General features: G+C 36.6%; 5 protein-coding genes across 5 annotated transcripts; 2 read left to right on the top strand and 3 right to left on the bottom strand.

The window, feature by feature from the left end:
• Nucleotides 1-291: 291 nt before the first annotated feature.
• Nucleotides 292-2,807, bottom strand: LOC134664607 (signal recognition particle 19 kDa protein). Its single transcript, XM_063521337.1, has 4 exons — nt 2,644-2,807; nt 2,385-2,562; nt 1,392-1,531; nt 292-427 (listed from the first exon to the last, which is right to left on the bottom strand). The coding sequence occupies exons 1-4, from the start codon at nt 2,697-2,699 to the stop codon at nt 358-360; spliced, it is 444 nt and encodes a 147-aa protein (XP_063377407.1). The 5' UTR covers nt 2,700-2,807; the 3' UTR covers nt 292-357.
• Nucleotides 2,808-2,949: 142 nt separating this feature from the next.
• LOC134664609 (tRNA (guanine-N(7)-)-methyltransferase non-catalytic subunit wuho) lies at nt 2,950-4,324 on the top strand. The gene has a single exon (XM_063521339.1). It carries the CDS (start codon nt 3,037-3,039, stop codon nt 4,162-4,164), a length of 1,128 nt encoding a protein of 375 aa, XP_063377409.1. The 5' UTR covers nt 2,950-3,036; the 3' UTR covers nt 4,165-4,324.
• LOC134664608 (uncharacterized) lies at nt 4,184-19,526 on the bottom strand. Its single transcript, XM_063521338.1, has 14 exons — nt 19,147-19,526; nt 18,750-18,954; nt 18,114-18,310; nt 16,976-17,228; nt 15,514-15,688; nt 14,589-14,728; nt 13,565-14,111; nt 12,871-13,049; nt 10,994-11,277; nt 7,966-9,862; nt 7,390-7,637; nt 6,720-6,816; nt 6,013-6,182; nt 4,184-5,252 (listed from the first exon to the last, which is right to left on the bottom strand). Exons 1-14 carry the CDS (start codon nt 19,272-19,274, stop codon nt 5,072-5,074), a joined length of 4,701 nt encoding a protein of 1,566 aa, XP_063377408.1. The 5' UTR covers nt 19,275-19,526; the 3' UTR covers nt 4,184-5,071.
• A 680-nt stretch (nt 19,527-20,206) lies between these two features.
• LOC134664613 (zinc finger protein 830) lies at nt 20,207-26,403 on the top strand. Its single transcript, XM_063521343.1, has 4 exons — nt 20,207-20,846; nt 21,122-21,243; nt 23,710-23,879; nt 26,228-26,403. The coding sequence occupies exons 1-4, from the start codon at nt 20,378-20,380 to the stop codon at nt 26,370-26,372; spliced, it is 906 nt and encodes a 301-aa protein (XP_063377413.1). The 5' UTR covers nt 20,207-20,377; the 3' UTR covers nt 26,373-26,403.
• Nucleotides 21,319-23,429, bottom strand: LOC134664612 (ATP-dependent (S)-NAD(P)H-hydrate dehydratase). Its single transcript, XM_063521342.1, has 2 exons — nt 23,121-23,429; nt 21,319-22,321 (listed from the first exon to the last, which is right to left on the bottom strand). The coding sequence occupies exons 1-2, from the start codon at nt 23,349-23,351 to the stop codon at nt 21,581-21,583; spliced, it is 972 nt and encodes a 323-aa protein (XP_063377412.1). The 5' UTR covers nt 23,352-23,429; the 3' UTR covers nt 21,319-21,580.
• Nucleotides 26,404-26,692: the final 289 nt, after the last annotated feature.

Consider the following 26,692-nt stretch of genomic DNA (forward strand, 5'->3'; position numbering starts at 1 on the left):
AGGGGTCTGTGATGCCATCTTCAACTTCATAGTTAAAGATTGTGACGCAATCCACTTCGCTGTGTTTTCGCCTCTCTTTTGTTTTTCCATGCTAAAAGAGAGATTTGCAACACGAATATTTGATGGGGCGAAGTCCCATGACCTTTTTAAACTAACGTCATTAGAAATAGAGATGACAACAGGGTCCCTAATATTAAGCATTAGCATGTCGAGCACTAGAATGTTTACCTTACTTAATGTGGCGATTGCAACTAATATTTTCTAAAGATTGTACAGTAAAATGTAAAGACATTTTTAGTTTTGTTTTATATAATAAGAAATAATAATATGAATAATATATAATGTACGTCTATGTTATTATCGGCGGCCCTTCTTCCCCTTGCTCTTGCTGGTGACTTGCTGGGCCTGCGGCTGCTGGTCGGCAGGCCTGCAATCACAAACAAAACTAACATTAGACTAATACACACTAGACTAATACAGTAAAACGATTTAGGGCCCCCCCCCCCCCCCCACATCTGGCGTCTTTCGAGCGTCGGCGTCTACAATTCTATGGCCGACGTCGACGCAACGTCGACGCAGCGTCGACGCAACTGCGCAGCGACGTCATTTTCCATAGCGCTGGACCGACGCCGACAGATGCCGACGCTCGATAGACGCCAGATGTGGGGGGGGGGCCTTAAGGATGACCACCAGACCATCCTAGAGATGAGTAAAGTGTCATTCTATAGAACTTGCTAACTATGTAAACAAAAGTCACTAGTAAATTCATCAGTCAGAGACAATTTCAATATGGCAGTTTGTTTACATAGTTAGCTAGTTCCATAGAATGATGCTTAAGTATAATTCAATTCAACCCATAATTCCACTTAAGTGGAGCAATGCATTACCACTGTTGCAAGTGTCTCTATTGGTAGATTATTTTCCACACACCACTTTGTAAAACCACCAAAATATTCAATTAGTCCCATCTTATCTGGTCCATGTAATAATAAAAAAATGGTATTTTGGACCATGGTTGGGAGTTTTTAGTCTATAGTTAAGTGGTGTTAAGGTACCTTGTTAGCAGTTACACCACAGTAACAACCACTTAACTTTTTTCAAAGTGCTATCATTATATCAATAACAGGGCTTCCGTAATCCGTAACCGCGAAAATCGAAGTTCGCAAATAGCGATCATCTTTCTCTGTCACTCTAATTACGCCTTTATTGGAGTAAAAGAGACTTTCTGATCACATCTTTGATTTTAGCTGTAGAAGACCAGTGGTGGAAATCGCCAGCAGTACAATGAGACAAGGCCATACCATCAATACCATGACGTTATCTAATTTCGAAATAAATACTTCTTATCCTATTTTATATTTTGAGTTCACCAGACATTTAAAATACCATACCTGTTTTGGCGGGTCTTCAGTTTAGGTATTGATTCACCAATATACTTCATGACAGATTCCCTGGTCTTGAACTCGGTTTTGAGTGGGGTTCCATCATCATTCTTTATCTGAACCCTTATTCTGCCTCTGAACAGCATTTCCTGAAAATTGCAGATATTATGTTATAAAAAAATATTTTTGTTATGTTATATTCTCACTTTTCAATGAACTCAATTGAGTTTTGGAAGGTTTCCAAAAAGTTGGGAAAGTTCTCGGAAATTTCAGGAAAATTTCATAGGAAACATTCATTTTGGAAATGGAAAGCTTTGAATCCTATACAAAAGTATGAGAAGTTTCAGAATTTTTTACACATGGAAGTTTCGCAATTTTGAAAACTTTACGACGGCACATCAGTATGACTCATACTTGTCAAACTGTGTTGTTAGTGTTACTGTCAGATATGACTCATACTTGTCAAATTGTATTGTTACTGTCGGATTACTCAAGTTAAAATGGAAGAGAACAAATACACCCCGGATGGAAATAATTTGTATGCTGTCTTTGTTTTAAAGATTTTAAAGATTTATAAAGATTTTCATTTCATTTCATTTGTCATCATTGTATCAGTAATACATTAATAAGTTTATAATGAAACTACAGCAAAATGTGAAAACTCTTAAACATTACTTACTTATGTGCATTTTGGTTTCAAAAATTGTATAAACTAGAGTCTGTGTGGAATGAGAAGTTGTAGAAAGTGCGGGATCTCTTACATTCTATGACTCTCTTTCCACACCTCTATAAAGAAATACAATAAAGGTGTATTTTATAATATTGGTCAAATTTAATAATAGGTAGCTTTTATTTCAAACCCAATTTGTTCAGTCATGAGCCAGACATTAGAGAGAATTGTATATAGATATAAAAGGTAAAACACACAATCTCTCATCTTTTGTATGGCTTTCCTTTTACAGTAAAACTTTACTTGATATTTAGATACCAATTGTCACTAACCTTGCTTTGCTCCCGTGGGTATAACTTGTTTTCCACACCCACAGGCAATCCCGTCGCTACGAGTACATCCCTAATCTCCTGGTGAGTAGGATTCTCGACACAAGAGGACTTCGGTAGCCTGCGACCTTGCGCCAAAGTCTTCTTACTGTTCAGATATGCAGGGTAAATACAAATCCATCTGTAAAATACCACCTTTTGGTCAAGTACACCCAAAAAATCGTCATTTGGTCTAAACATGTAATAACTTCAACACCCTTACCTTTCGACTTCACTGTGTTTTTTTTCTGGGTTCCATGAAGTTATCATTGCAGCCATGGTAGCTTTGATTAATAATTATATTAGATTATAGACAAAGCACAAGAAATAATAAACATACACGTATGCTCAGTAGACTGGTGTTATTTCTCAATAAAATCACTTGTCAACGTCAAAAAGATAACCTGTAGAAATAGTACAGATATGAGTTCGTTCAAGACCTTGTGGAAACCGTCCAACATTTTATAAATTGTGTTAGATGTGTACCGCCTCTATTCTGTCACTGTCAAATATTTGACATTATGTTATGCCACACGTGTGAATGTGAACGGCATCCTTAACAATTTATTTTTAAAAGATTTGTTAATTTTATAAAATTAACGGCAAATAATAAAAGATGAGTAGTATAGAAGTCAGTGATAAATACGTTGCTGTCACCAAAGGATTGCGCATTGACCGATACGACTTTGCGAAGCACGACTGCATCAGTATTCCAATAAGTAAACGGCTGGAAAACGATTACATTTCTGATATTGTTATTTCCTCTGACTGTAAGTACTTGGCAGTAGTATCTACAGTTACAAAACAGTTAACAGTGTTTGAATTGCCACAATGGAACAACTACAAAAGTTTTACACTACCAAGAAGTGCTAGCAAAATAAGATTCACGTCAAACAATGAACATTTATTAGTTGCTGATAAAACGGGGGATGTACTCATATACGATATCAATAACCCTAACGATAGCGGCACAAAACTATTGGGACACTTAAGCTTACTGCTGGATGTTTTACAGACAAATGATGGAAAATATATCATAACCTCTGACCGAGATGAGAAAATCAAGGTTTCATGTTACCCTAATACATATAACATTCAAACATACTGTTTGGGCCACAAGGAATTTGTGAAGCAAATTGAAATTCTACCTCATGATCAAAATTACTTGACAAGCACTTCAGGCGATGGAACTATAAAATGTTGGGACTATTTAAATGGAAAGCTGGCCCACACCATAGACACCAATGATGACATAAAGGATGCTCAGCTGCTGGAGAATTTTGTCAAAGTCATGAATGATGATGAAATTGAAGTGGATAAATTGCCTATAGTTCACTACACTATCTCTCGCTTGGATGAGAACTCCAGTTTATTAATAGTGGCTGTACATACCTGTAATACTTTACTTGTATACAGGTTAGAATCAAATAATAAACAATTAAGTCATAAACTTATAGAAAGAATTACAGTAGACAGGTTCCCAGCTGCTATCAAATTATACAACTCAACATTGTATGTCTACGATGATGTTGAATGCACAGTTCAAGTTTTAAAAATAGAATATAAGGACAATAAGATAAATATTCAATCGGATAAAATAATCAAGATGTTTGAAAAAGATGATACAAGTATTGATATCAGAGATAACAATGAATCCATCAAGTTATTGTATAAAAGGAAATTTGACAATGTTCAAGAATACCAAGAAAGGAAAAAACAAAGATTGGAAAAATCCATCTCATGAATAAGTAAAAAACGGTCAATTATCAGTTCAACCAGATAAGTTTATTATTTTCAGTAGGTACAGTCAAACAGAAATGTGAAGTGCACATTTTATACAAAAATAATTGAAACATAAGTAATGTTGGAACAGTCATTAATAAAGCTAACAAGTTAATATCTAAGCAGTTTCATTTTATTTTTTATACTAGGAAAACAAATGACAATATCACAATTTAACTAAACACAACAAGGACATAAGTAATTAGGTCTGATATAATACTTATTGCTTTCTTAATAGAGGAGTGATATATTCCATTAGCAAATGTAACTGCCTAATGTGAATTAAGAGTTGGCAGCAAGACCATATTTACTTCAAGCACCATAAACCAAGGAATACAAAAATGTGTAGTGATGCAAATTATTGTAGCCTCAAATTTACATATTTTGTGGTAACCAGATTGTTACTGCATAATGCAGTGGATCATACAGTGCCATCTATTTCTGCTGTCAAATTGTGGTAACAACCACTATACCAATGTCCCTTATTATAATGCTGAGTGAGTATAATTGGAATGATCTTAGTAACATTCTCTGATAATGAACATCAATACATCTTGCTGACAACTCCTAAGTTTATGAACAAACTCGTTATTTCTCTGGCCAATAAATATTGAAAAAATTACTTATTATTCCACGCTTAACTCAATGCTGTATGTGTAATTCAGTACAGATTCCAATGTCATTTTATCATCCCAAAACAAGGTCTTGCTATGCTAAGCGTGGCTTTGTATCTTGCACTCTATTCTATAGGGATGACAGTTCATGAAAATTTAAAACTTAAAAATAGTTTGTATATTTAATTAATTATATCATTTTTTACAATTGCCATAATATCTAAATGCAATAAATACAATCTAAACCATTTGCATTTACCTAGATTTAAGCACGTTAGCAAAGGTACGGAGCTGGGAGCTTAAAACATCAGTTGAACCACTTGAACTTAATAGTTTGTCTATGTCTTCCTTCAGCGCCATGAGGTCGGGCAAATTGTTACAGTCTGGTACATTAAGCAGTGTCGTGAATATTTTGTCCCATAAATTCTTCATATATCTGAAAAAAAAAATTTATATAAATCCAAGCCAAATAAGTATGGATAAATCACAATTACATTCGTGAATCGATTTCTTTTGGAAGGTGTCAGTCGATTCGATGAATGTTTCTTCTAATAAATCTGCTATCCGATGGTAAAAACGCCCTACAAAAAAAGCGCGCCCCATGAACAATATTGTATTTTTCACGCATGTAGCCTAATGTCATCTTTAAGTGTTTTTATCGTATTTTTTTAAAATTTCCTTTTCTAAGATGAATTTCTAACATGTAGCGACGCGACGAAATCGCGGAGTACATGTAGCTACATAATAATATGACTGCACTTTTACTCTCTGAAAAAATCGAGTAGCAATTAAATCATCGTATCGTGTCTAATAGTAGGTACGTGTCACATTTCAGATAAATTACGTAAATTCTACTTTTAAATATTTTGAAAAAAATAGTCCCGCCGAGTTTCTTGCCGGTCCCATATTGGGTTATCCTCCTCCAATTTAAGAGATATTTAAATATTCTCGGGCAGAGCCAGTGTAGCTTTAGTTGACGTTCACAAGCTCATTGTAATATGCCTACTTCAAATATAAACTATCTTTATCTCTGAGGTAAATCTACTAAGTAAGGTGACATCACAGTAATCACAGTTCATATTGGATGCGAATCTGCTAACCGCACCCGTGTGCGAGACGGACGTTGCTACATATGTGAATAGCACTGTCTCCCTCACTCACCAGGTAGAATAGAGGGTAAACACATCAATACTTACCGAGGCAATTTCTTCTCTATATTCCACTGGCCTAGGCGATTAGCTACCTTCATATAACTGCCCATCAGAATAACATGTATAGTCCCGGCGAGGCAGTATAGGTCTGTCTGGTAAGTCCAAGGTTTCCCTTCTCTCATCTCGGTGCATGTGAAGCCTTCTGTTGCTATGAGCTGTAAAAGGGTACTATGTATGAGCATTATGTTACAAAATATACAGTTTTCTAACTTGGGCACATAGGTAGCCACAGAATAAACTAGTAAGGTTCACTCTCTAACAAAACGAGTCTATTAAGAGAAATACAAGCGCGAGCAGGCGCCCGTTCCATAGCGGTGCGAGGCAACTACTACTGCTAGACACCAAAACTGGTGTGGCCGCATGTACATGTAGCGACGCGACGAAATCGCGGAGTGAGCCACGCCTGACAGCATAAAATTTCTATAGATTTGAATGCCAAAAAATGACCTTGAAAGTTTAAATACAGAGAGGTCAGAGAAATCCCACACTAGCGTCTTTTGAGTGCCGGCGTCTAGTTAGCGCTACGGAAAATGGTGTCGTTGCGTAGTTGCGCCAACGTTGACGCATATAGACACGTACGCTCGGGAGACTCACGTCTGGGATCTCTTTTAAATTTTGATTGTCATTGCTAACCAAATATCGCGTCCGTGATTTTTCTATTTATTGTGATATTTCTAATAGATGAAACTTACCTCTCTAAACGTTGTTCCTTCAGGGAACAAGGACATGTCGATGGAGCATCCCAGGTCAATCAGCTGCAGAGACGGGGTCCTCCATTCTTGCGAAGGTCTGAAAGAGTTACTTTAATTAATCCTTCTTGTATATTATTACAAAAACATATTGCGATGTATTTATATTAAAATTTTATAATTTTTCCCCGAGACCGATATTTTTCTGCTCTATTCAGCACAACCGAAGGTTGAACCCACAATTTTTGACCAACCCACATATCAAAAGGTATTAAAAGTAAAGTAAATTAATCAAAAATCTGTTGTGTGAAACGTTCTCGTTCGAGAATATTTCTTAAATATACTTAGTAAACGGAGAAAATTATCGTGAACGGCACATGTCTAAAGTCATGTCAAAGACATCACCTTTGATTTGCCTGTACCTCTAATCACATTATAGTACGTATTTTGCGTCTTTATGCCAGCCTACTGGCTAAACTAATCAGACACTATAATTTAGTATTATTAACACTTTCGCAACCGGGCAAAAAACGGCGCACTACCCCAGAAACCGGTCGTCTATATCTGTGTACAAAACAACCCGCTGGGCGGGTTGTCCGGCATCTGAGCAAACATTACGAGTGCCTACCAGGCGGGTTCTCGGTAGTCAAAGTGTTAAGTTTTAGGTACTTACATTTTCATCAACAAGAAATTATCAGGTTTTATATCAGCATGGATAATTTGAGCTTTATGCAAATAATGAACTATCGACAACATTTCAGCAGTCAGCAGGAAGACTATGAATTCGTTAATACACTTTGAGGTAGCCATTCGGATTTTGTTGGCGACGTCCAATAGGGACCCGTATTTTGAGTATTCGGACACAAATAAACTAGCGTTGTCTCCGATGAAAGCTGTTGTGATGTCCATGTAGCCTGGTAGCTGAAATGTAACAGGAAATTAGCAACCAAGATGCAATAAATACTTGAATTTTTAGTCAGTACACTTGGCCGTAATTGCGGAAAAATTTTTTATCTTGGCGCTTTCGTGATTACTTCCTCGATAAGGAGCCCATTGATCTCTAAGTAAGCAAAATCAAAGTCGGGTCAAGTTTCTCTAGCTAAACACCGGATGGGTGACCTCTTCATTAGCACAAAATACAACTGCATATTTACTTTTGAAAACTGGTGCAATATGGTTAATCCATTAGGCGAATTGAGGCGAATAGCACCAAGTGTGTTGTTTTAAATTAACAAATTAAATATCTTACCATGAAGGGATCCTTTATCCTCGCTTTGATTTCCTGGCAGATATAAAACTCCCAAGGCCTGGCAGGTTTCTGATATTTCACGGCCACAGACCGGTTGCTATGTACGTCTAAGCACAAAAACACGGCGCCATAATTCCCTTTGCCTAGCTGCTTTTCGACGGCGAATTTATTGTTTCCAACTCCTATCGTCGTCGCTACTTGCAACTTGGGTACTGATCGTACCTCATTGTATCCTTCAGCATGTGTTTTATTAGGGAATTTTACATAGTCTAACAATGAAGTCAGCATTTTTTTGTTAAATGGGTCTATTACGTCTGGGAACTCAATGTCTGCCGGTCTGGGTATGTCAGTGGTTTCTATTAATGAGATCGAATGCGTAGATTTATACGCCGCACACTCCATGGAGTTTTCACTGTCCACATCCATTCCGTATCCATCTGATTGGAAGTCTGACTGTCTGGAGTAAACTGAGGAGATTCTGCTTTCCTTGCTTAAAGAGTCTCTACTATCTTCAGATTGGAATTCGACTCTGTGCTCGAAGTCAAGCTGCCGTTTTGATATATCCTTCTGTTTCTCAATAGCGTGCGAAACCTTCGCCGATTGAATTGGTGTACCCGTCTGCGCAGTTAAACCATCTTTGCTGTCAGAGTCCGAAAGCCCAGAGGAAGGAGGTATCTGAGCCTGCTCAGGACTCGAAACGTAAAGGTTTTTATGCATTTTCTGAGATATGCTTGGGCTGTTTGTGAATTTAGGCGTGTTGGCATTATCTTTCGGTTCATTCCTATTGGATATGAAATTGAGGAACTGGTTTGAGAATCCAATGTCGGGGGAGTTCTGGCCGAGTTTCACATTTGGTTGGTCGTGTCGGACGTTTCTTAAAGCTGATGTAGGACTCTTATGGGGCACTGGGGGTTTGGGAGGACTGACTTTATTCATAGCATTTTGTTCGTGGGGGCTTTGTTTCACTTGCGTCTCCGGAATACTCTCATGACTCATATTATTGCTGTTATGAGCAGCACGTTGAGGTTGAGGGCTTTGATAAATTTGGAATGGCTGATTCGGCGCTCCATAGGCAGCTTGTCCATTTTCCATTGGTTTCGGCGATTGCCGGTACGAATTCTGCATCTGATAGTTTTGATTCTGTTGATACATGTTAGCGTTGCCGTATTGGTTGTGCATTCCGTGATAATTTTGTTGGTTATAGCTTTGATTGGGCGAAGGAGGGACTTGACTCACTTGACTAGTTCTCTGGTAATAGGGGTTGTTTTGGTACTGGGCTTGATGGGGTGGACTTTGGAAGGGAGGTGGTTGCTGTTGATTGGCGTAGACGTGTCTCTCCTGACCGTAATAGTCCTGTCGGCCGGCGTACACTTGTTGAGGGCTCATCATAGGTTGTGTCGGGTTTTGGTATTGATAAGTCGGGCTTTGGAAGCCGGGAGGGACGGAAGGGCTCATCTGATGAGGGCTCTGAATGCCCGCGTGTTGAGGACTGTTGTAAACGTTCGGGTTAGGGCTTGCGTAGCCCTGTTGAGGTTGGATCTGGTTGTTTGGGTATCCTTGTTGGTAGCCGTATTGTTGATATGGGTTGACCTGTGGGGCGGCTGGTCTTTGCGGAGTGTAGCCGTTGAAGTTTTGTGGTGCTGGCTTCTGGTATTGGTGGTCGTGGGACAAATACGGTGTCGCTGGTGAGGGCTGAGGTTTTGCCTCCTCTCGCTTCTGCGGGTAAGCTCTACTTGCAAAATGGCCGTTGGCTAATCGTGGTTGCGTGGATATAGAATTCCTTTTGGAAGCCGTTGGTGGGCCTTGGTCGTTATGGTACATAGAATCGAATGGCGTAGTGGTGTAATTGGTGTAGTTATTCCTTGTAGATTGACTGGACGTACTGGAGCCTGATTTACTAAAAGTGTGAAATTTATATTGCATATTAGTAGTAAGTATTCAACAATCAAGAATAGTTATAAAATAAATACAATCTAAAATGATTATAAACAAACAACACTTAGCAAGCAATCTCGTACATGCAAGTTTTTTTTTTAAACAAACAGTCCTATATTTTACATGTATTTGAAAGAGATCAAAAATAAATGATTATTATTTCTTATCAAAGTGATATACGACCTTGATCTAACAACACATTTTTGTATCTGTTATTGGTATCAACAATAGATTATACATAGGCAATTGCATATTTTATACTGTGTCAGGCGTGGCTCACTCCGGGATTTCGTCGCTTTGCTACAGGCAGCTAAAAGTACAACCGTTCGACCCCAATTTTGGGGTTTGCCATAAGCCGCGCATGGCGCTGTCGCCACCTAGCGGCCATATCTGTGCTAATCGTGACAGACGCGTTTTGTTAGAGAGTGAGTCTTCTGTACCTAGTACTATTATTTATTCTGTGACTGTGTGTAGATTTCATAAAGTTCAAAAGATCCATTCGATGGGTATACTTAAACATTATACATTCATCTCGTCTCATAAATTTCTTTGAAATTCTATCACATATGACACATTTTTATTGGCAAATAAAATAAATTGGCAAGTGGCCCAAAGTGTCGTGAACTCAATTTCTAGAAATAGAAGACCAGTGAAGGCTATTCACTTTGATTGACATACCTACTAATTGGATTTAATCTCGTATAATTCTTATGTAGTTATTGATCACGTCTTGTAAAAATGCACAAAAAAGAACTATGGAGATTTAGGGATATATAAAAATATATATATACAGGTGCATAATGTCGATGAAAATAATGTAACAAATAAGTATCTAATTCAGTCTTTTTTCTTTAAATAATTATCCAATCAAAAATAAAAAGTCGACATTTTGAAATTCTTAAATATTTTTGTTCTAGTAGCTCTTGTACTACCCGTCAAAAATCTCAAGTCTTAAGATTTCGTTTCCGTGTAAATAAAAAAAAACTTATAACATTAACAGCGAGAAACACTCGCCCAAGATAAAAACTTGTCCATCTCATCAACTTCACGGTCGCCTGCTTTAAACAATAGAACATATATGGTTAAAATTTACCTGTTAGATTCCCTCGTAGCTTCCATAATAACTGAAAGAGCGCCCTGCGTATCCACAGTCGCATGCTCCGCCATTTGCCGCGAATCATCCCTTTTGCCAATACCACTCTGTAACTCTATAGTACTCTCATCCATATGGAACTTGGGAACATTAGATAATTTGTTGGTATGGTCTATGTTGTTCGGTTTTTTGAACTGGGACATGTTTGGCGTACTAGCGTCTTTTACGTCAAAATTGAATGCTTGCGTGAATTGGGTTTCTTCGAAATACATGTTTTTTCCCGTCTGAAAAAACGTAAAAAGGTTTTTATCTTTCTTTTACAAATTTTAGTATGTTAACCATATTGACAGGCACTGACAGTTTGGTACGCAATGGTTAACATTTTATTAGACGTGAGTGACCCGTCCTTCGGTCTTATATAGGGTTAAAAACGCTGAACAAGTTACAAGTTACCTGAGGATGCTTTAAGATTACCCTTTCCAGCTCTTAAGAATTACTTTAAAAAGTCATTGATGTTGAAGGCTTATTACAGAGTCGAGGACTACTTGACAGACAAACATGCATGGTCCAAACCAGAAACTGTAATAACGACAAGTAGCAATTAAAAATATTGTATTATGTGTAGAGCTAAAGGTGACTCAGCTCAGGTAAGAAAGCACATCAAATTGTATGAAAGCATCTCATAACAATCAGTCAGATTCATATAATATGTATTCTCATTTCTTTTATTGATTTTAATTTCTTTTCCTTTTGTAAGATTTGATATGTTTTCTGAAAGAGCTACGTATTTGTGATTTCATGTACATATATGTTTATTTTTTATATCAAATTCTATAAAGTTATGTACTCACTGAGTATAATTGCATGAATTCTATAGTAATTTAAATTGTATTTTTCTTAATTACTCGTGATGCATGTTAATTATAAGATGTAATAATGTTTTGAAAAGATGTGTCCCGCCGAGTTTGTTGCCGGTCCCATATTGGGATACCCACCTCCAATTGAGGGGGGATTTAAATCTTCTCGGGGCAGAGGTGTACGGTTGGAGCCGGTAAAGGTTTATTTGACGTTCATAAGCGCATTGTAATATGCCTACTTGAATAAACTATTTTTTTTATCTTTTTTTTTTTTTTTTGAAACCTGTATCCCTTGCGCTGCGTACATGCGGTACATGGTCAGATTTAAGGGAAAAAACCGAATAATTTCAGGGTGTAGCATATAAGTCAACTCATGGTCACCATACACCGTAGGTACAACCAGCAACACTCCTAACTGTACATCAGTGGACCTTATTACAAAAGGCATAATGTCCACCGATGCACAGTTAACAGTGTGGGCGATGGTACTAATTCAGGATGAGAGCGCTACCGTTAATATCAGTTTACGTCTTACGATGGACGCGGTAGCGTGTCCAGCTAAGTTCAAAGAAAAAGGAACTGGCGACGCAGCAAACTTGTGTAATATTACACGAACCATTTCGAGCTACTTTTGACCCCTTCACAACTTGAAACCTACACTGAGAGAAAAATCATCACCAGGAATTAAAAAACAGTTCTGTACTGGGGGGAAAAATGAAGTTTTAGTAATAATTATGGACGTTTCACTATTTCTGTAAAGTTTATTTATTTCTACAAACAGCTCAGTAATCCCAAATATAATTTCAACAAACAGATAATAGAAATTGCAAGAACTAATAGAAATTGCAAAAGTCTATTTGTTCCTATTAGTAAACTCTCCTTGTCCCCGGATTAAGTTTATTTTTGTAATTCTAAGTGTGTTTTTGTTATACTTTTATCTCAGTGTACTTAATAAAAATATCCACAAAAATAGAATATGGCGTCAACCAGCAAAGAACTAAAACATATCATATAACTTACACTCCGTGCATCGGGGCTGTTAAACTTGTTCGCGTTCTCCTTGTCCTGAGGTACGGTGTGAGCTCCGGTGTCTTGCTTCTTCTTAGCGAGGGCCATCGTCATAGACCTGTCTTCGTGGATGTCGAACTTCATGTTGGACACGTCGAATTGTTGCACCACTGGTTGCACCATGGTTGGTTCTAAAAATGAGTGCAAATTAAATAATTATAAAAATATCTGTTAATTTTTTTTATTCCCGATACTTTATCTCGTCCCCTTTCTTCACAAATTACAGGGGCATCCGTTAATTACGGCTCATAAATGTATTTTCAAACAAAAGGAAAATTAAATAAAAAAACTTCCGTAAGACACAGACATATTAAATATATCGAGAACGGGTCACTCACGTATTTTAAGTCGAAAAACGCTCGACATGTTTCCGCCTCATGTGTTGTGCTCCCGATGACACTCCTCGGTACGGAGTGAAACATGTCGAGCGTTTTTCGACTTAAAATACGTGAGTGACCCGTTTTCAATATATTTAACATAAAGGAAATTTATTAGATATTTTCATTCAACAAGCAGAAACGTCTGCGAACGATGCTATTAATATTAGAATAAATTTAAAAGTGGAAAAATTATCCAGAGGCCGTGAGTTCAAGTCTCAACCTAAAGCAGTAATTTTTCCACTTAAAAAATATTTGGAATTTCTTACCATTGTCATTGAAAATGTTCCGTAGCTCCCACCGCGCCTCCTTCGTATTCATGGTGACGTTAGTGATCGAGTCACCAAGCAAATTCCCCATCAAACTCCTATTAAACTCCTCCATCAAATTATTCTTCCCATAATTCCCACAAGCATTCTCATTCCCATAGTTATTATTAGAAGCTGTAGGCTTGTCTTGTTTCTCTTGTCTCTGGTTTTCGTCATTCTTGTGAGACAGTTGGCTTAATTCTTTAGAATCTAGATTTACCAAGACTTTAGGTTCTCCGGGTGAGTGCATGTTCGTTACTCTGGTAACATTTTGTATGGTAGGCATGGTTAGAGGCATCAGCTGACCTAAATGGTCCTGCTCGGCGTCTAAAGCGCAGTTGGCTAAGGTCTCAAGCGCACTGCACTGAGCCAAAGTTTCATTTATTTTGCTAGCGTTTCGTTGCTCCTCTACCACGGTTTCGTTGTAGACGGCTTTGGATGTCCTTTCTAAGTTGTATTTTCTTGATCTAATTTCTTCTAAACTGTATTCAGTGTTATCTACGTATACCTAAATGGAAGATATATTAAATAGGATTGCAAAAAATACTGCTTTAACTAATTTATTTAAGTAATTCTTCGTTGAGCAACAAAAGCATAATGCGCATTTGTTGTAAAAAGACGGTATAACACAGTGTTTTTTAAACTTAATCCTGACGCGACCCCCTCAGTATAAACAAAATGTTTTGTTTATGTATTGCTTTATGGCTGGCAGAGGCTTCGCGACCCCCACAGATTAAAAAACACTGTAATAACATAATATGAATCAAAATTAAAGTTTAGAAATTACGTAATATGGTTAATTCTACCGTAAATTCCAAGATAGAGTCCATAGAGTCCATTTTCAGAATTACCAGACAATCGGAATTATACAAAAAATAATAGTAAGTAAACAAGCTTTTGGAGTGATTTATAAATTAGGATTTTAAATAAAGTAGTGTCTAAGGCACAAATAATTCAAATGTCTACTAAAGAAAATAAAACATACCTGAGACTTATTATAACACGGAATTTTTGTGGGGTCGACGGGGTCAGGTACATTCAAAGGTACGGTAAACGTCAGGTCGTCTACACAATAAGGCATATGGTTGGCTGGAAGTTTTAGGACATCTTCTTCATCTACATAGGCTGTTGGAAAATGATGAAATTTCATGATTACTCTAGTATTTTATCAACCTTTTTTTTTTTACCTTTTCGCCGCCATTGACTTGATATAAAGTCAGTACATTTCGTACTCCATATCAAGTCGTGGTTTTGGTCAGGTTTGTTTACATGCAATTTTTGATATGGCGTTGATGACACTTTATTACTTAATTGACGTGGTGGCGAAAAGGTTAAGTAACACAATAAGACGAAATCCGAATTTAAAGTATTTGTGTTTTCTTTGTAGAGTTGTAGACATATCTTTTTTTACATTGTGGGGAATCCGGAGTAATCCCAATAAGGTCTATGTTTCTCTCTAAGTTTGAAGGTCAGATGGCAGTCGCTGTCGTAAACACTAGTGTCTACGGCAATTCCGATTAGTTGCCAAGCGGACCCCAGGCTCCCATGAGGCGTGGCAAAAATCCGAGACAACGCGAGGAAGATGATGATGATATCTCTATTTTGTGAACACAATTTAGATTTACTCGAGGTTACTCATTTCATTGCCTAACCAGTCAATATTTAGTTAAGGAGTTACGTATTATAGAGCCTCATTAGTCAGCTGCCGCTTCGTTGGTGGACCGATGCACGATAGCCTTACTAATTCCTTACTACATGTACTTTTCAATTCTACGGCGTAATAATATCCTTGCAGTGACACCTTAATTATAAAGTATCCTATATCATATAAGTTGTAATCGTCAAGGTAAGTAAATATATACATATGTAGCTGTAAATAATAACCAAATTAACATGTAGTATGTACTTACGAGTAAAAGGCAAAGGCTGATGTGGTACAACATTCGTGTGTACCATTTTGGTTTTGGCATTGGTCCAAATCCCAACTTCTTTTTCGTTCTCTATGTTGCCGCACGATTGTACTATGGAGGCTGGGCCTGGATTGTCAGCCATTGGGACGGCGGAATGTGAGGTTGATGGGGCATCCTTAGTGAAAATAAAAGGATAAAAATAAGATAAAGTTTAGTATACTTCAGGGCTCAGGCTTAATCTGGCCAGATGTCCACGCCCGTAGTGTCAGTGACTAAAATACCTAAGTACTTTAATACACACTTTTCCTTTGATATGCCAGATGTCCTACCCCAACATGAACATCGGAAATCTTTATTGCGAACAATTACGAACAAAGTGGTTCGCGGTAGGGCCTTAGCACATTTCTCCCCCTAAATAAAATAAAATTAAAATAAAATAAAATAAAATAGCCTTTTATTCCTACCTTAATTTTTTTTTAAATGGTACATTTTGTCATGTTATTGGATATTTGTCAAATTATTCATATTAGTCAAACATATTACACTATTATTATTATTATTTGTATCTACATTTATTATTACTAATTATTATAATTTTTAAATATTTAGAATAAGGTTGGTTGTCATTTTTGTTAGAGTTGACATCGGTCGACTTGCCTCCCGGCATAGGCCCTCCCCCAAAATAACGACCCTAAATTAAACAGTGAAACCGCCATATTGGTCCGTTTTCAGTCCAAAAACATACGAATTATCGTTGTAACATTACATGAATTTTTGATACGAACTCGTTATCTAATATGGGATGATTTTCAGCAACTGATAATTGATATAAGTTTCAATACGAATAACGAAAGTCTGCTATGAGCTTTAAGGTCAAATAAAGGTCATTGGATATATACAACATTCATAAATGGTGACCACGACATTATTTTGATTATTATCTAGGCAGTCTAAAAACTGAAGTAGCAGCACCAGACACTTCTTAGGCAGTTTTTTGACTGGGGGCAACACTAGCAAGAAATTCTTCTAAGAACACTATCCTGTGAAGATAAAAACTAAGCCACTAATATCTCAGTCATCGTCATCGCCAATAGTTTAAGAGATGCCTTATGTAATAACTAATACTTCCTGAATTACCTGGATGTCACATGAATGTCTACAGAAAATTTCATTTAACTTTTCTCATACATGCTATACTTGCCGCAAAACTAAATTGCGAGTCAGGTCATAATGCCATCTGGTTGGTCTTAAAAAGGGTAAAGGAGTCATTATGATCTCAGTCACCAGTTAGTTTAGCAGCAAGTATAGCAGCTAGCATAACATCAGAAATGCCATTATGTTATCCCCTCTCTGACCCTCACTTAAAGGGCAGATTTAAGGTGACTCTCTGGTTGTTCCCTAATATTTCTGATGTCTGAGGTACATAACAATTAAGAGATAAAGAAATAAAATAAGCACTAACCTCATAAACGCTGATCATAACATTAGAATTAGGCGTCCTAGAGTCAAATCCGTGCTGTTGCCGCACAACTCCAGGAACTACACTCCTTATGCTATCCCCCACTCGCTGAATGGGCACATTGGCTATATTCCGTCGCTTGAACGATTTTAGGGACGTGAGCGCCATTCTGGTCTCGGCTAGGGCTGATGCTGCCTTCCTTTTTGTTGGTGAATCGTCATGGAGCATTCTTTGTGCGAAGACTAGTTGGAAGTTCCTAAAATGAAATTTTATATATAAGAATTGTTTCTAAGTGTTCTCTCAGTTCAAAAGACCTTGCTCTTTAAAAATCAACCTAATGAGCAAGTACAACTAGTATGCCATACAGAATAAGTAAACTCACGAGGGAATTGTTACTAGGTATGTGTAGACATGCTGCGGCTAACGTAATATGTGCTACCACAATACTTTAGGTAAGGCACATCTATACCAAATCAGCTGATTTGCGCGACAATTTACTTACGAGACGGCTCTTTTTGTGGAATATTAACATATAAGCATAAGCATAAATCAGGAAACAATATTCAATAGTAAATAAGTTAGGTTTGTGAAAAATATCGAAAAACCCCTTTACAAATGAACTAAGTAAGTCCATCTTATTTAAATGCATGTAATGGATATGAACTCATCACATTACATGAATTATTTACCAAAAAATGTAGGTCAATACTCATTACTAACTTGCCAAATTGACTGTTGCTTAGACAGCAATAAAAACTACTGTTCATGTAATATCAAGTCAATAAACTCATAAATGATGCAATGTCATGAAATTCCTGTAACTTCGCGAATTACAGTTTATTGTTATACCTAATTATGGTTGAAATTGGACTGGACTATCAAGAATTACAATGGTAAGCTAAAAAGATTCCATATACAAAAGAAAAAGTCTATGTACATGTCTATGACCAAGGCCTCAAGCCCAGTGCTATGAGCATCTATTTTGATTTGTAATTTATATAGGCTCGAGTCTGTATAAAGACAAATCAAAATATTTCATTATAAATTTCAGTTTGTAATTTAAATTGTTTTGTAAAGGCATAGGATGAGCTAAGATTTGTTGTGTATGTTATGTATGTAAAGAATATAAAAATCTACTGACATATGGGCCTGTTCAAGCTCATCCAGGGGCTGCGCTTTAGCCTGGAGCCCTAACATGTACACCTGGTTGGCTTTCTTGAAGTCTCCAGACTCCTCGCAGTAGCAGGCCCAGGCTCGGTAGAATTCTGAGCATTCTACTCCTATGCCTGTGTTGTAGAGCCTTTGGTATATCTCCAAGGGGTTGGAGAGACAGTCAACCTAAAAGGTAAATTGGTTTTTAAAGTGGGACCGATTTATGTTTGAGTTTATCTGTCATCAGGTAATTTAACAAAATAAACCAATGGAATGATCTTGCTATCTAGTCATACATGTTCACAAGCTAGCAACATCAAACAGCATTTGAAAAAAAAAAACATAGGATATACTGAGAAACTTCTGTTAACAATTTTAGATTTTCAGGCCACACAGTTGTTCATTAGTGTTAAAAAAATGGTTAAAGTACGAAATAGAATGATAGAGCAATAATATCAAAAATTAACATTAATTAAGAATATCCACTGAATTAGCCATTATTTGATTTCATGACCTTAAAATGAGGTTTAATGATCATTACCAAAAGAAGGATTAACATTAATACAGTCTAGGGAACTACATTAGAAAGGTCCTGAAGTAATGGTATTGATATAAAGGTACTTACATATTTGATCCACAGCTTAACAAGCCTCCTGTCTTGATAATACCTTTCATCTTTCTCAAACAATAACAAGCAGTCTTTGATCAACTTGTCAATATGGCCCTCATGACCATGTTTTGGGTAGCACTGTTCTACCCATTGTATGTAATTGAACCATGGATCCAAAGGGTCAGGCCCCTGATAGTTATTGATAGCAGCCTCATGCTCCCTAGATACAAAACAACTGTTTGTTAAACATTCGATCTGAAGAAATATTCCTGAATCAATCTATGTGTTGTCTCTAGTCTAAAATAAAAGCAGTACAGTTCCTCAGACCTGTACAACAGCGTAATGCCTTATATACTCATTTAAACTACCAAACGAACAGCTCATATGTTTGAAAAGCATGTTAAAAGCTTACTCTTTTTGTAACTGCAACTGCCTCTGGGCATCAACATCTGATTGAGCCTGCAACGCCGTACCCAGCTGAGCCAAGTTTCTGCCGCCTCTCAACGGCTGGATGTTCTCCTTGCTAACGTCGATGTCCATTTTAGAGCCAAAATACAGCTGAAGTATCACAGCATCGGGAATAAACACACCACACTTCGCGACAAATACGTGATATCGGAACACCGAATTTTACGGCTTGAAGCGTACGATTGATATTTACAATACCGCACTCGTGAAGTATGTACACTTAAAATTAATATTAAAATATATTTTGCGGCGAAATTAACTACAATTACTAAATTTTAGCTTTCAAAATCAGAAAAATCTTGGTGACTGCTACCAACTGAAGAAGCACTAAATTGCCAAAATCGCATAGAATTTTGATGTCTATGGTAGCGTTCAAATTTCATAAAAAATATGTCCGTTAAAAACCAAAGTGCTTAAAATGGTTTAAAATAATTCTGAGTTTTTGATATTATGACGAAAATCGAAGATTTACCTATAATGCTAGAGCATTTGGCAAGCTTATGTTTAGTTTTATTTCAATATAATTATTTTAACCGGTAGCCACTTATAGCTAGAAGATCATTTTTAAGCAGTATACAGTTTGTCAAAAGACTCTCTCATTCCAATCAGACAGAGAGAATCATTCTATCTTTGTCTTACACTAATACTAGCAACCAAAAGAAAAGGATGAGTAGAGTTTTTCTGGTTCTTACTGACTGACAAATTGGTTTGACCAACTATATTTTACAATTTTCTATTGCATTTCAGCCTCTTGCATGTCCGTGCATGGCTTTTATTTTGCCATGCCATTTATCATGGCTTTTATTTTGCCATGCCATTTATCATGGCACACACTTTAAAATTGGTTTTTAAAGTGTATATTTTATATATTTTCTATTTGTTTGGGGTACTATTTGAGATACACATTAAGACGCTGATAATATCGCCTATTATGTTCTATCTACCAGATGTCTATGACTAGACTGGACTGTCAATTTGATAATGACATTGACATACTTTACTACTTTTGTCAAATGTATTTATTTGGATTTCGTATTCCTGCTCTGCATAGTTTTAGTTTTAGCAGTTATTCAGAGTATTCCAGATAACAATAACAAAGAGCACGCACGTCTCTTTGTTATCTATAGAGCGCGTTAGCAGTTCCAGCATCACCAATTGTAGCACTTGTGTTCACCATGTCGCTCCGCGCGCAAATGGAGAAGAAGAAAGCCCAAGAAGAAATGCGGCGCCTTATGGCAGAACGCAAGAAAAAAGACGTCAAGGCTACGAAGATAGATAATCCGCTGGCCAAATATAACAACTTGGGCCAGCTCATGTGCTTACTGTGCTCTTCTGTGGTCCGTTCAGAAGCAGTATGGCCAGTGCATCTTAATAGCAAACAACACAGAGATAACGTCGAGAAAGCTAAAGAGTTGAAGAAAATCACCAACGATTTCACAGATGCTAAGAAAGTTAAAAGGTTAGGTGTTCCACCATCAGATGCTCCGCCAGAGAAAAAATTAAAGAGCATCCTGAGGAATGCTGGTGATGTTAAACCTGTACAGTTACCGAAGAGTAATGTGCCTAACATAATTACTTATCACGACGAGGAGATAAAAAGGGCTCCTTTGAATTTGGATTTAGTGCAGTCAACACTAAATGGAGGTAATATGAATGAAATATTCTAATACATATATAAGTCACATGAAAGTAGTATATTATTTGTATAGCAAACAAATTTTTTCAGTCTTTGTTTTTAAGTTGGTTAAAACCTAGTTGTTATACCCTAATCCAGGGGTCTCCAAACCCCCGGCCCGTGTTCCAATCCGAACGAAGTCCACTGTCCAGCCCGCCGGAGCCAGGCTCCAAGGGTTCAGCCCTACCAGCAAAGTTCTAGCTCATCAGTGCAATGTATTATTGTGATATTTTATGTATTAAAGGTGATGAGAAGCCTGGATCCAGTATGAAAGTCAAGGATTCCAGTGGCAAAGATAAAACTCCACCTGTACCAGAGGCACCTATACCAGAAGGATTTTTTGATGACCCTATCTTGGATGCCAAGGTAATTTTAATTTAATCCATAAACTTACTAACAATGAGAGATTGGCATATCCAATGAAACAAAAAAATTACACAATGCATTAATCATGTTATTTATAACTATTTTATAATAATTCAGTTATAAAATTACTAAATTCATAAACTTTTTGGTTTATAAATGCTTTCAAAAACTAACATAGCAAAAATATTTTTCTTGTATTCTTAAAACTAAAAGATACAACCCAGGCCAATATATTTTACACCCATATTAAATGTAATAAAAAACTACACTCTAAACTGAATGCTGACCTTGCTTTGATGTCAGTATTATGATGGTATGTACTTGCATTCCTATAATATTATTGTCCATATAACTCTTCAAAAGATTCATGGATGTATTCAATCATATCACCAGCCAGCATACTTCTGCCTTTGACTTTAAAAGCCTTCCTATTACATAACCTTACAAGAATTGATGCTGAATAGCAGGCCAAGGATGCAGCTGTCCGAGGATCAGCAGCCAAACCAATCTCAATCTTATCCTTATTACTCAAAGTCCAGTTTAAAAATGTAGCAATTGATCCTGATAAAAGATCCCCTTGTCCACCACATCTTCGGTTAGATCCGTAAACATTAGACTTCCACTCTGCTTCCAGAAGCGAAGAATATACTTGATCCTCTTCCCCTTTCTTCAAAACTGTTACGTTTTCCCCAAGAGTTTTTAACTCTGAAGCCCCACCAAGGCTGCTACATAGTCTTTCAAATTCTATTTTATTAGGAGTCAATATAACAGGTGAAGAGAAATCTTTAATAACTTCCGGTTTGCTAGTTACAAGAAACAGTCCATCTGCATCAATAACTAATGGTATCTTCTTCTCTTTTATAACATTTATCAAATCTGTCACAACATTGAAGGTTTCCGTCTCTCGCCCCAGTCCTGGACCGATGACTAAGGCATGAAGTCTTTCCAGCCATGGAGAAATTTGTGCGGTAGCATTAGGGTGGTCCAGTAATGGATGTACTATCAGTTCTGGACTGTACGATTTAATGACGCTTGCTGCTGAAGATGCACAAAATATGTGCACCAAATCAGCTCCCACCTGTAAATTTGTAGTTATGAATTGTCGTATGATCTAGGCCACAGGGCTTATCAAGATATTATTGGGTCACTTAAAAATTTCAAATATTTATTCTTTATTCTTTTATTTCCTTCTTTTTTAAAATACTTTAATGTAATTTTAAAATACTGTTGCAATCTGAATATATTTTGCTGTGCGTGTATTCTCAAATTATTATAAGTGCTTTATGACTTAGGGGCTATTCATAAATTACGTCATTTCAAATTAGGGGAGGGGGGGTCTGGACATCGGATGACGGTAGCATGAAGAAGGAGGAAATGGGGTCATTTGAACCATGATTTTTGGATGATTATAGGGGGGGGTCGAAAATCGTCAAAAATCGATGACGTAATTTATGGACAGCCCCTTATAAGGTAGAAGTACTAGTGCTCGACGCTACACTAGTATTCGACATGGGCACTTTATGTCAAAGTAATATAGGTTAAATTTGAATGGCAATGATTTTTCTGTATTCAAATCTATTCCTTGTCACTTTGACATAAAGTGCCCATGTCGAATACTAGTGAAGCGTTGAGCACTAGTACTTCTACCTTATAAGTCATAAAGCTATATCGACAGAACAAACTAATAATTAAATCTAAGGACATTATATTACGTCTTCAGAATTGTCTGGAGTGGCTAAAAATTAGGCCAAAGTCCAGAGTACTTATGGCTACTTGCCATAAGTTCCATAAAATACTGTAAGAATAATTATGGTGTGTTAAAATATGGACTAAGTGGGAATTCAAATTTTTTTTTAATATTGATAGATCAAACTCACTTTCAAAGCACTTATCCCAGCAAAATAAGGCGCTCCCGTGTATTCTAAGGATCCTCCAACTATTCCTATCCTACCGGCTTGCCCCTTGTGTTTACCTCCATCTAACTTCGGTATGCAAGCCTTTACCGATTTCAACAGTGTATAGTTCATTGTGCCTTTGTACCGACAAGTATTAATTCTTAAACACCAATTGTATAACTTTGTTGATAAAATATTACTCGATATCAACATACCAAAACGATGTTTATAATAATTAATAATAAAATGACGATAAGTTTTTGATAAGATTTGATATTTTCACTAAGTGACACTAGTAGGGATCGTTCGGATACTTTCAGAGTCACCAGAATTTACTTCTAATTTATTACACATTTCTTCATATAATCCGTTATTCTATTGTATGGAAAGTAAACATATCTTGTTATACAATATTACATTATTTAAAAATAGAGTATTATAAAAATAAATTAGACTAAAAATAAATAAAAAGATCGTAAATTGATTAACTAGATTGAATATCAGAACGTTATGTTTAGCAAGGTAATGCTGTAGGCACACTAACGTAATAAATCGCTTTTCATATTTCAAGGTGCGAAATATAGAGTACAAGGACCCGGTAGAAGAGGAATGGGAAAAGTTTCAAAAAGAAATAAAGGAACAAGCTACTGCCTCAGCTGAAATAATAGCTGGGGAACAAGAGGAAGCCACGGCGGAAAGACAGATTGATGAAATAGAAGAGCAAATGAGAAATTGGAACAGGTACGCACTTGTGTTGTACTTACAACACTCTTATACTTTTCCTTGCAAATGATACTTGAACTTGCATGCGTGCACATTTAGCGGCTTCACCTGGGATGAATGACGTGATTGGATGCGAGCCGTAATTCCGGTAGTTGTTTATCGTTGTGTTTTATACGTCTGTCTATTATTAGTTATTTAGCGTAAGCAATTCCAACAAGCCGTAATTTCTTTTTACAAGCTTTTATTTAGTTTCACCTAACCGTTGTCTGTCTGTAATCATTACAAGTTTTTATTTAGTTTCACCTGTCCCATTGTCGGTCTGTAATCAAATCTTGCAAATTAAAATTGATCCACTTGCTGGTTTCCGATTGAGCTGAAATTTTGCATGCATGCTCACATGCATGTATAAATCGGATGCAATGCAATATTATGGTATGGTACCATCAAGCTGATCTGATGATGGAGACAGGAGATGGCCATAGGAACTCTGTGATGAAACAACGCAATTTAATTGTGTTAGGGGTTTTTAGAATTGTCTCGATGAGTAACTTGGTCAAACAGATCTTGTCAGTAGAAAAAGGCGGCAAATTTGAAAAATGTAAGCGCGAAGGGATATCTTTTCATAGAAAATTTGAATTTCGCGCCTTTTTTTACTGACAAGATTTGCTTGACCAACTATATTAGTTTGTCGTAAGAAAAATACAGTCAGCTCAGCGATAAAAGCTTGTACAGTCATCAGCAATAGTATCTTACACAACTAGGGCCGCAAAAATATGTGACATGTTCTTATTTGGAGCGCAATAAGAGCGCGTCATATATTTTTGCGGCCCTAGTTGTGTAAGATACTATTGCTGATGACTGTACCAAGAATGAAATTTTTGCCAAACACTTTTGGTTCCTTAACCTTTTGGCCGCCGGACCTAGTCCGCAAAGACGCTCACTCACACGCCAGAGCAAATTTTAAGTAAACAACTAATAAAAAGTTTAGGGATTGCAAATAGTGATATCGATATTTACAATTTATGGTAAAAATCTTTTTAATTTAGCTTTGTTCTTATCCTGTTTTAATTTCATTCCAAATTGCCAAAATTAAACATATATTTTGCACCCGAAAATGTTTAAAATATAGGGATTTAACATAAAAAACAACCACTAAACAATGTCGATTCAAGACGTGATATCGCCGCACTAGGCTGTACGAGAAGTCTTTTATACAAGACAACAGCGCGCATGGACTGCCCGCAGTGCAGACTGACAAGGACTGTTTCCGCGCGGATCAAGTAATAATAGTCTCTAGGTCAACGGCGTAAGCGCTTGTTGGTACGTAAACTTTATTGGCGTAACGTTAAAGCTGCGCATCATGTGTCGATAAAGTCAATATACCGGAACTGTTTTAGTGAAAATTACACGTGGGTTGAATTTTTAATAAGTGAAGATATTATTCCGGAATTAGAATCTATCATTATAATTTCAGTTTGGTTTACATTAATCTATAGGTAAACTCTTATCAAAAAAACGTTCAACGACTTGTTATTAAAAAATTACACATTAACTTCAATGTTATAACAAAAAACTAAAGTCTGATAAACAGGTATGTCCCTGTACCACTCTTGTGCGAAGCGGTCGCTGCGGTGTATCCCTTCCCACTAAGCTATAAAATAACATCAATTATTATTTTTATTTATCTCTTCTGCAATTAAATAGTCCACAATCTACAAGGGCAAATTTACTTGTCTGACTCTACTTTATAGAGCTAAAGAAGCTGCCTGAACTTTAAATATAGTTATGCCTATCTGACTCTCGTTCTACGTATTCTAGTAAGTAGTTACCTACTGTTCGTTGAAAAAAATTGGCGATTAACAAGTGTTCAAATACTTAGATAAAAACATATTTCTGACTTTATATTTACTTTAAAAATTCCCATATCGAGTTAACATTCCCATCCCTAGCTGTCTTTTATACAAGACAACGGCGACGAGAAACATAAACATTTTGAAAATTGGAGCAATTTTTTTAAATGCCTTATTATAAAAGAAGGTATTTATATAGCGGCTTAAAAAGCAAATAAATGAAAAAACAAAGACCTTAAATATGAACACGAGTGTAAATGAAATTGCAATTGTTATTATTTTCACATTAACTCAGTGGTTGAATATCTGTCTTGTATACAAGACGACGGCGCCAGCGTATCGGTCTATCGTTGTCTTCTATACCGGACAACGGCGGTCAAAGGGTTAAAAGAATTATAACAAACATTTACAGGGTGTTTTTGCCATGTTATTGGTCATATGCTAGCAATATAAATTTAGAGTGAATTCTAATTATTCCTAAAGCGTTTAATTATTCATATTTCCTATTTTTTGCAGGGTCTTAGAACTAGAATTGAAAAAAGAAGAAACAAAGAAAAACAAATTAGATACAGAACAACAAAGTGAAAATGAAGAAGATTCAAATGATGAAGGTGATATTGACGAATTTTTGGATTGGCGAGCTAAGAAAGCATACAGTTAATAATGATAATAAATTTATATTATGAAATCCACCATATGTTTAATTCTAATTTTTGGATTTTAATTTGCGATTTGGTAACCTATAAAACCTATTTACTAGTTTAAACCGACAACACTAGTCAAAAGATCTGAAGCGCTTTATATTACATCCGGGAAAGGCGGTCGGCCTCCAAAGTGCCCGGCGACCGTGTAGTCATCTAATAAGCGCTTGAAGAATTAACAGACCAAGCTAAGTTGGCAACGATTTTGATAACTCTGTGTTATTTTTATTTTAAACGTCAAATTTATATTAAATTTGGACGTTTAAAACTGGACTTTTAT

This window comes from Cydia fagiglandana, chromosome 5 (genome assembly GCF_963556715.1).
Source record: "Cydia fagiglandana chromosome 5, ilCydFagi1.1, whole genome shotgun sequence".
NCBI lineage: Eukaryota > Metazoa > Arthropoda > Insecta > Lepidoptera > Tortricidae > Cydia > Cydia fagiglandana.

Excerpts from the sequence above, each read along its gene's own strand:
- LOC134664608 (XM_063521338.1), bottom strand. The coding sequence starts at position 19,274 with ATGGACATCGACGTTAGCAAGGAGAACATCCAGCCGTTGAGAGGCGGC. Across the intron at positions 15,689-16,975 it reads TTATGATCAGCGTTTATGAG|GATGCCCCATCAACCTCACA; the intron begins GTTAGTGCTTAT and ends ATTTTCACTAAG. Across the intron at positions 13,050-13,564 it reads GAACATTTTCAATGACAATG|AACCAACCATGGTGCAACCA; the intron begins GTAAGAAATTCC and ends ACTCATTTTTAG.
- LOC134664609 (XM_063521339.1), top strand. The coding sequence starts at position 3,037 with ATGAGTAGTATAGAAGTCAGTGATAAATACGTTGCTGTCACCAAAGGA.
- LOC134664612 (XM_063521342.1), bottom strand. The coding sequence starts at position 23,351 with ATGTTGATATCGAGTAATATTTTATCAACAAAGTTATACAATTGGTGT. Across the intron at positions 22,322-23,120 it reads CTGGGATAAGTGCTTTGAAA|GTGGGAGCTGATTTGGTGCA; the intron begins GTGAGTTTGATC and ends ACAAATTTACAG.
- LOC134664613 (XM_063521343.1), top strand. The coding sequence starts at position 20,378 with ATGTCGCTCCGCGCGCAAATGGAGAAGAAGAAAGCCCAAGAAGAAATG. Across the intron at positions 20,847-21,121 it reads GCAGTCAACACTAAATGGAG|GTGATGAGAAGCCTGGATCC; the intron begins GTAATATGAATG and ends TATGTATTAAAG. Across the intron at positions 23,880-26,227 it reads CAAATGAGAAATTGGAACAG|GGTCTTAGAACTAGAATTGA; the intron begins GTACGCACTTGT and ends TATTTTTTGCAG.
- LOC134664607 (XM_063521337.1), bottom strand. The coding sequence starts at position 2,699 with ATGGCTGCAATGATAACTTCATGGAACCCAGAAAAAAAACACAGTGAA. Across the intron at positions 2,563-2,643 it reads AAACACAGTGAAGTCGAAAG|ATGGATTTGTATTTACCCTG; the intron begins GTAAGGGTGTTG and ends GGTATTTTACAG. Across the intron at positions 428-1,391 it reads CTGAAGACCCGCCAAAACAG|GCCTGCCGACCAGCAGCCGC; the intron begins GTATGGTATTTT and ends TTGTGATTGCAG.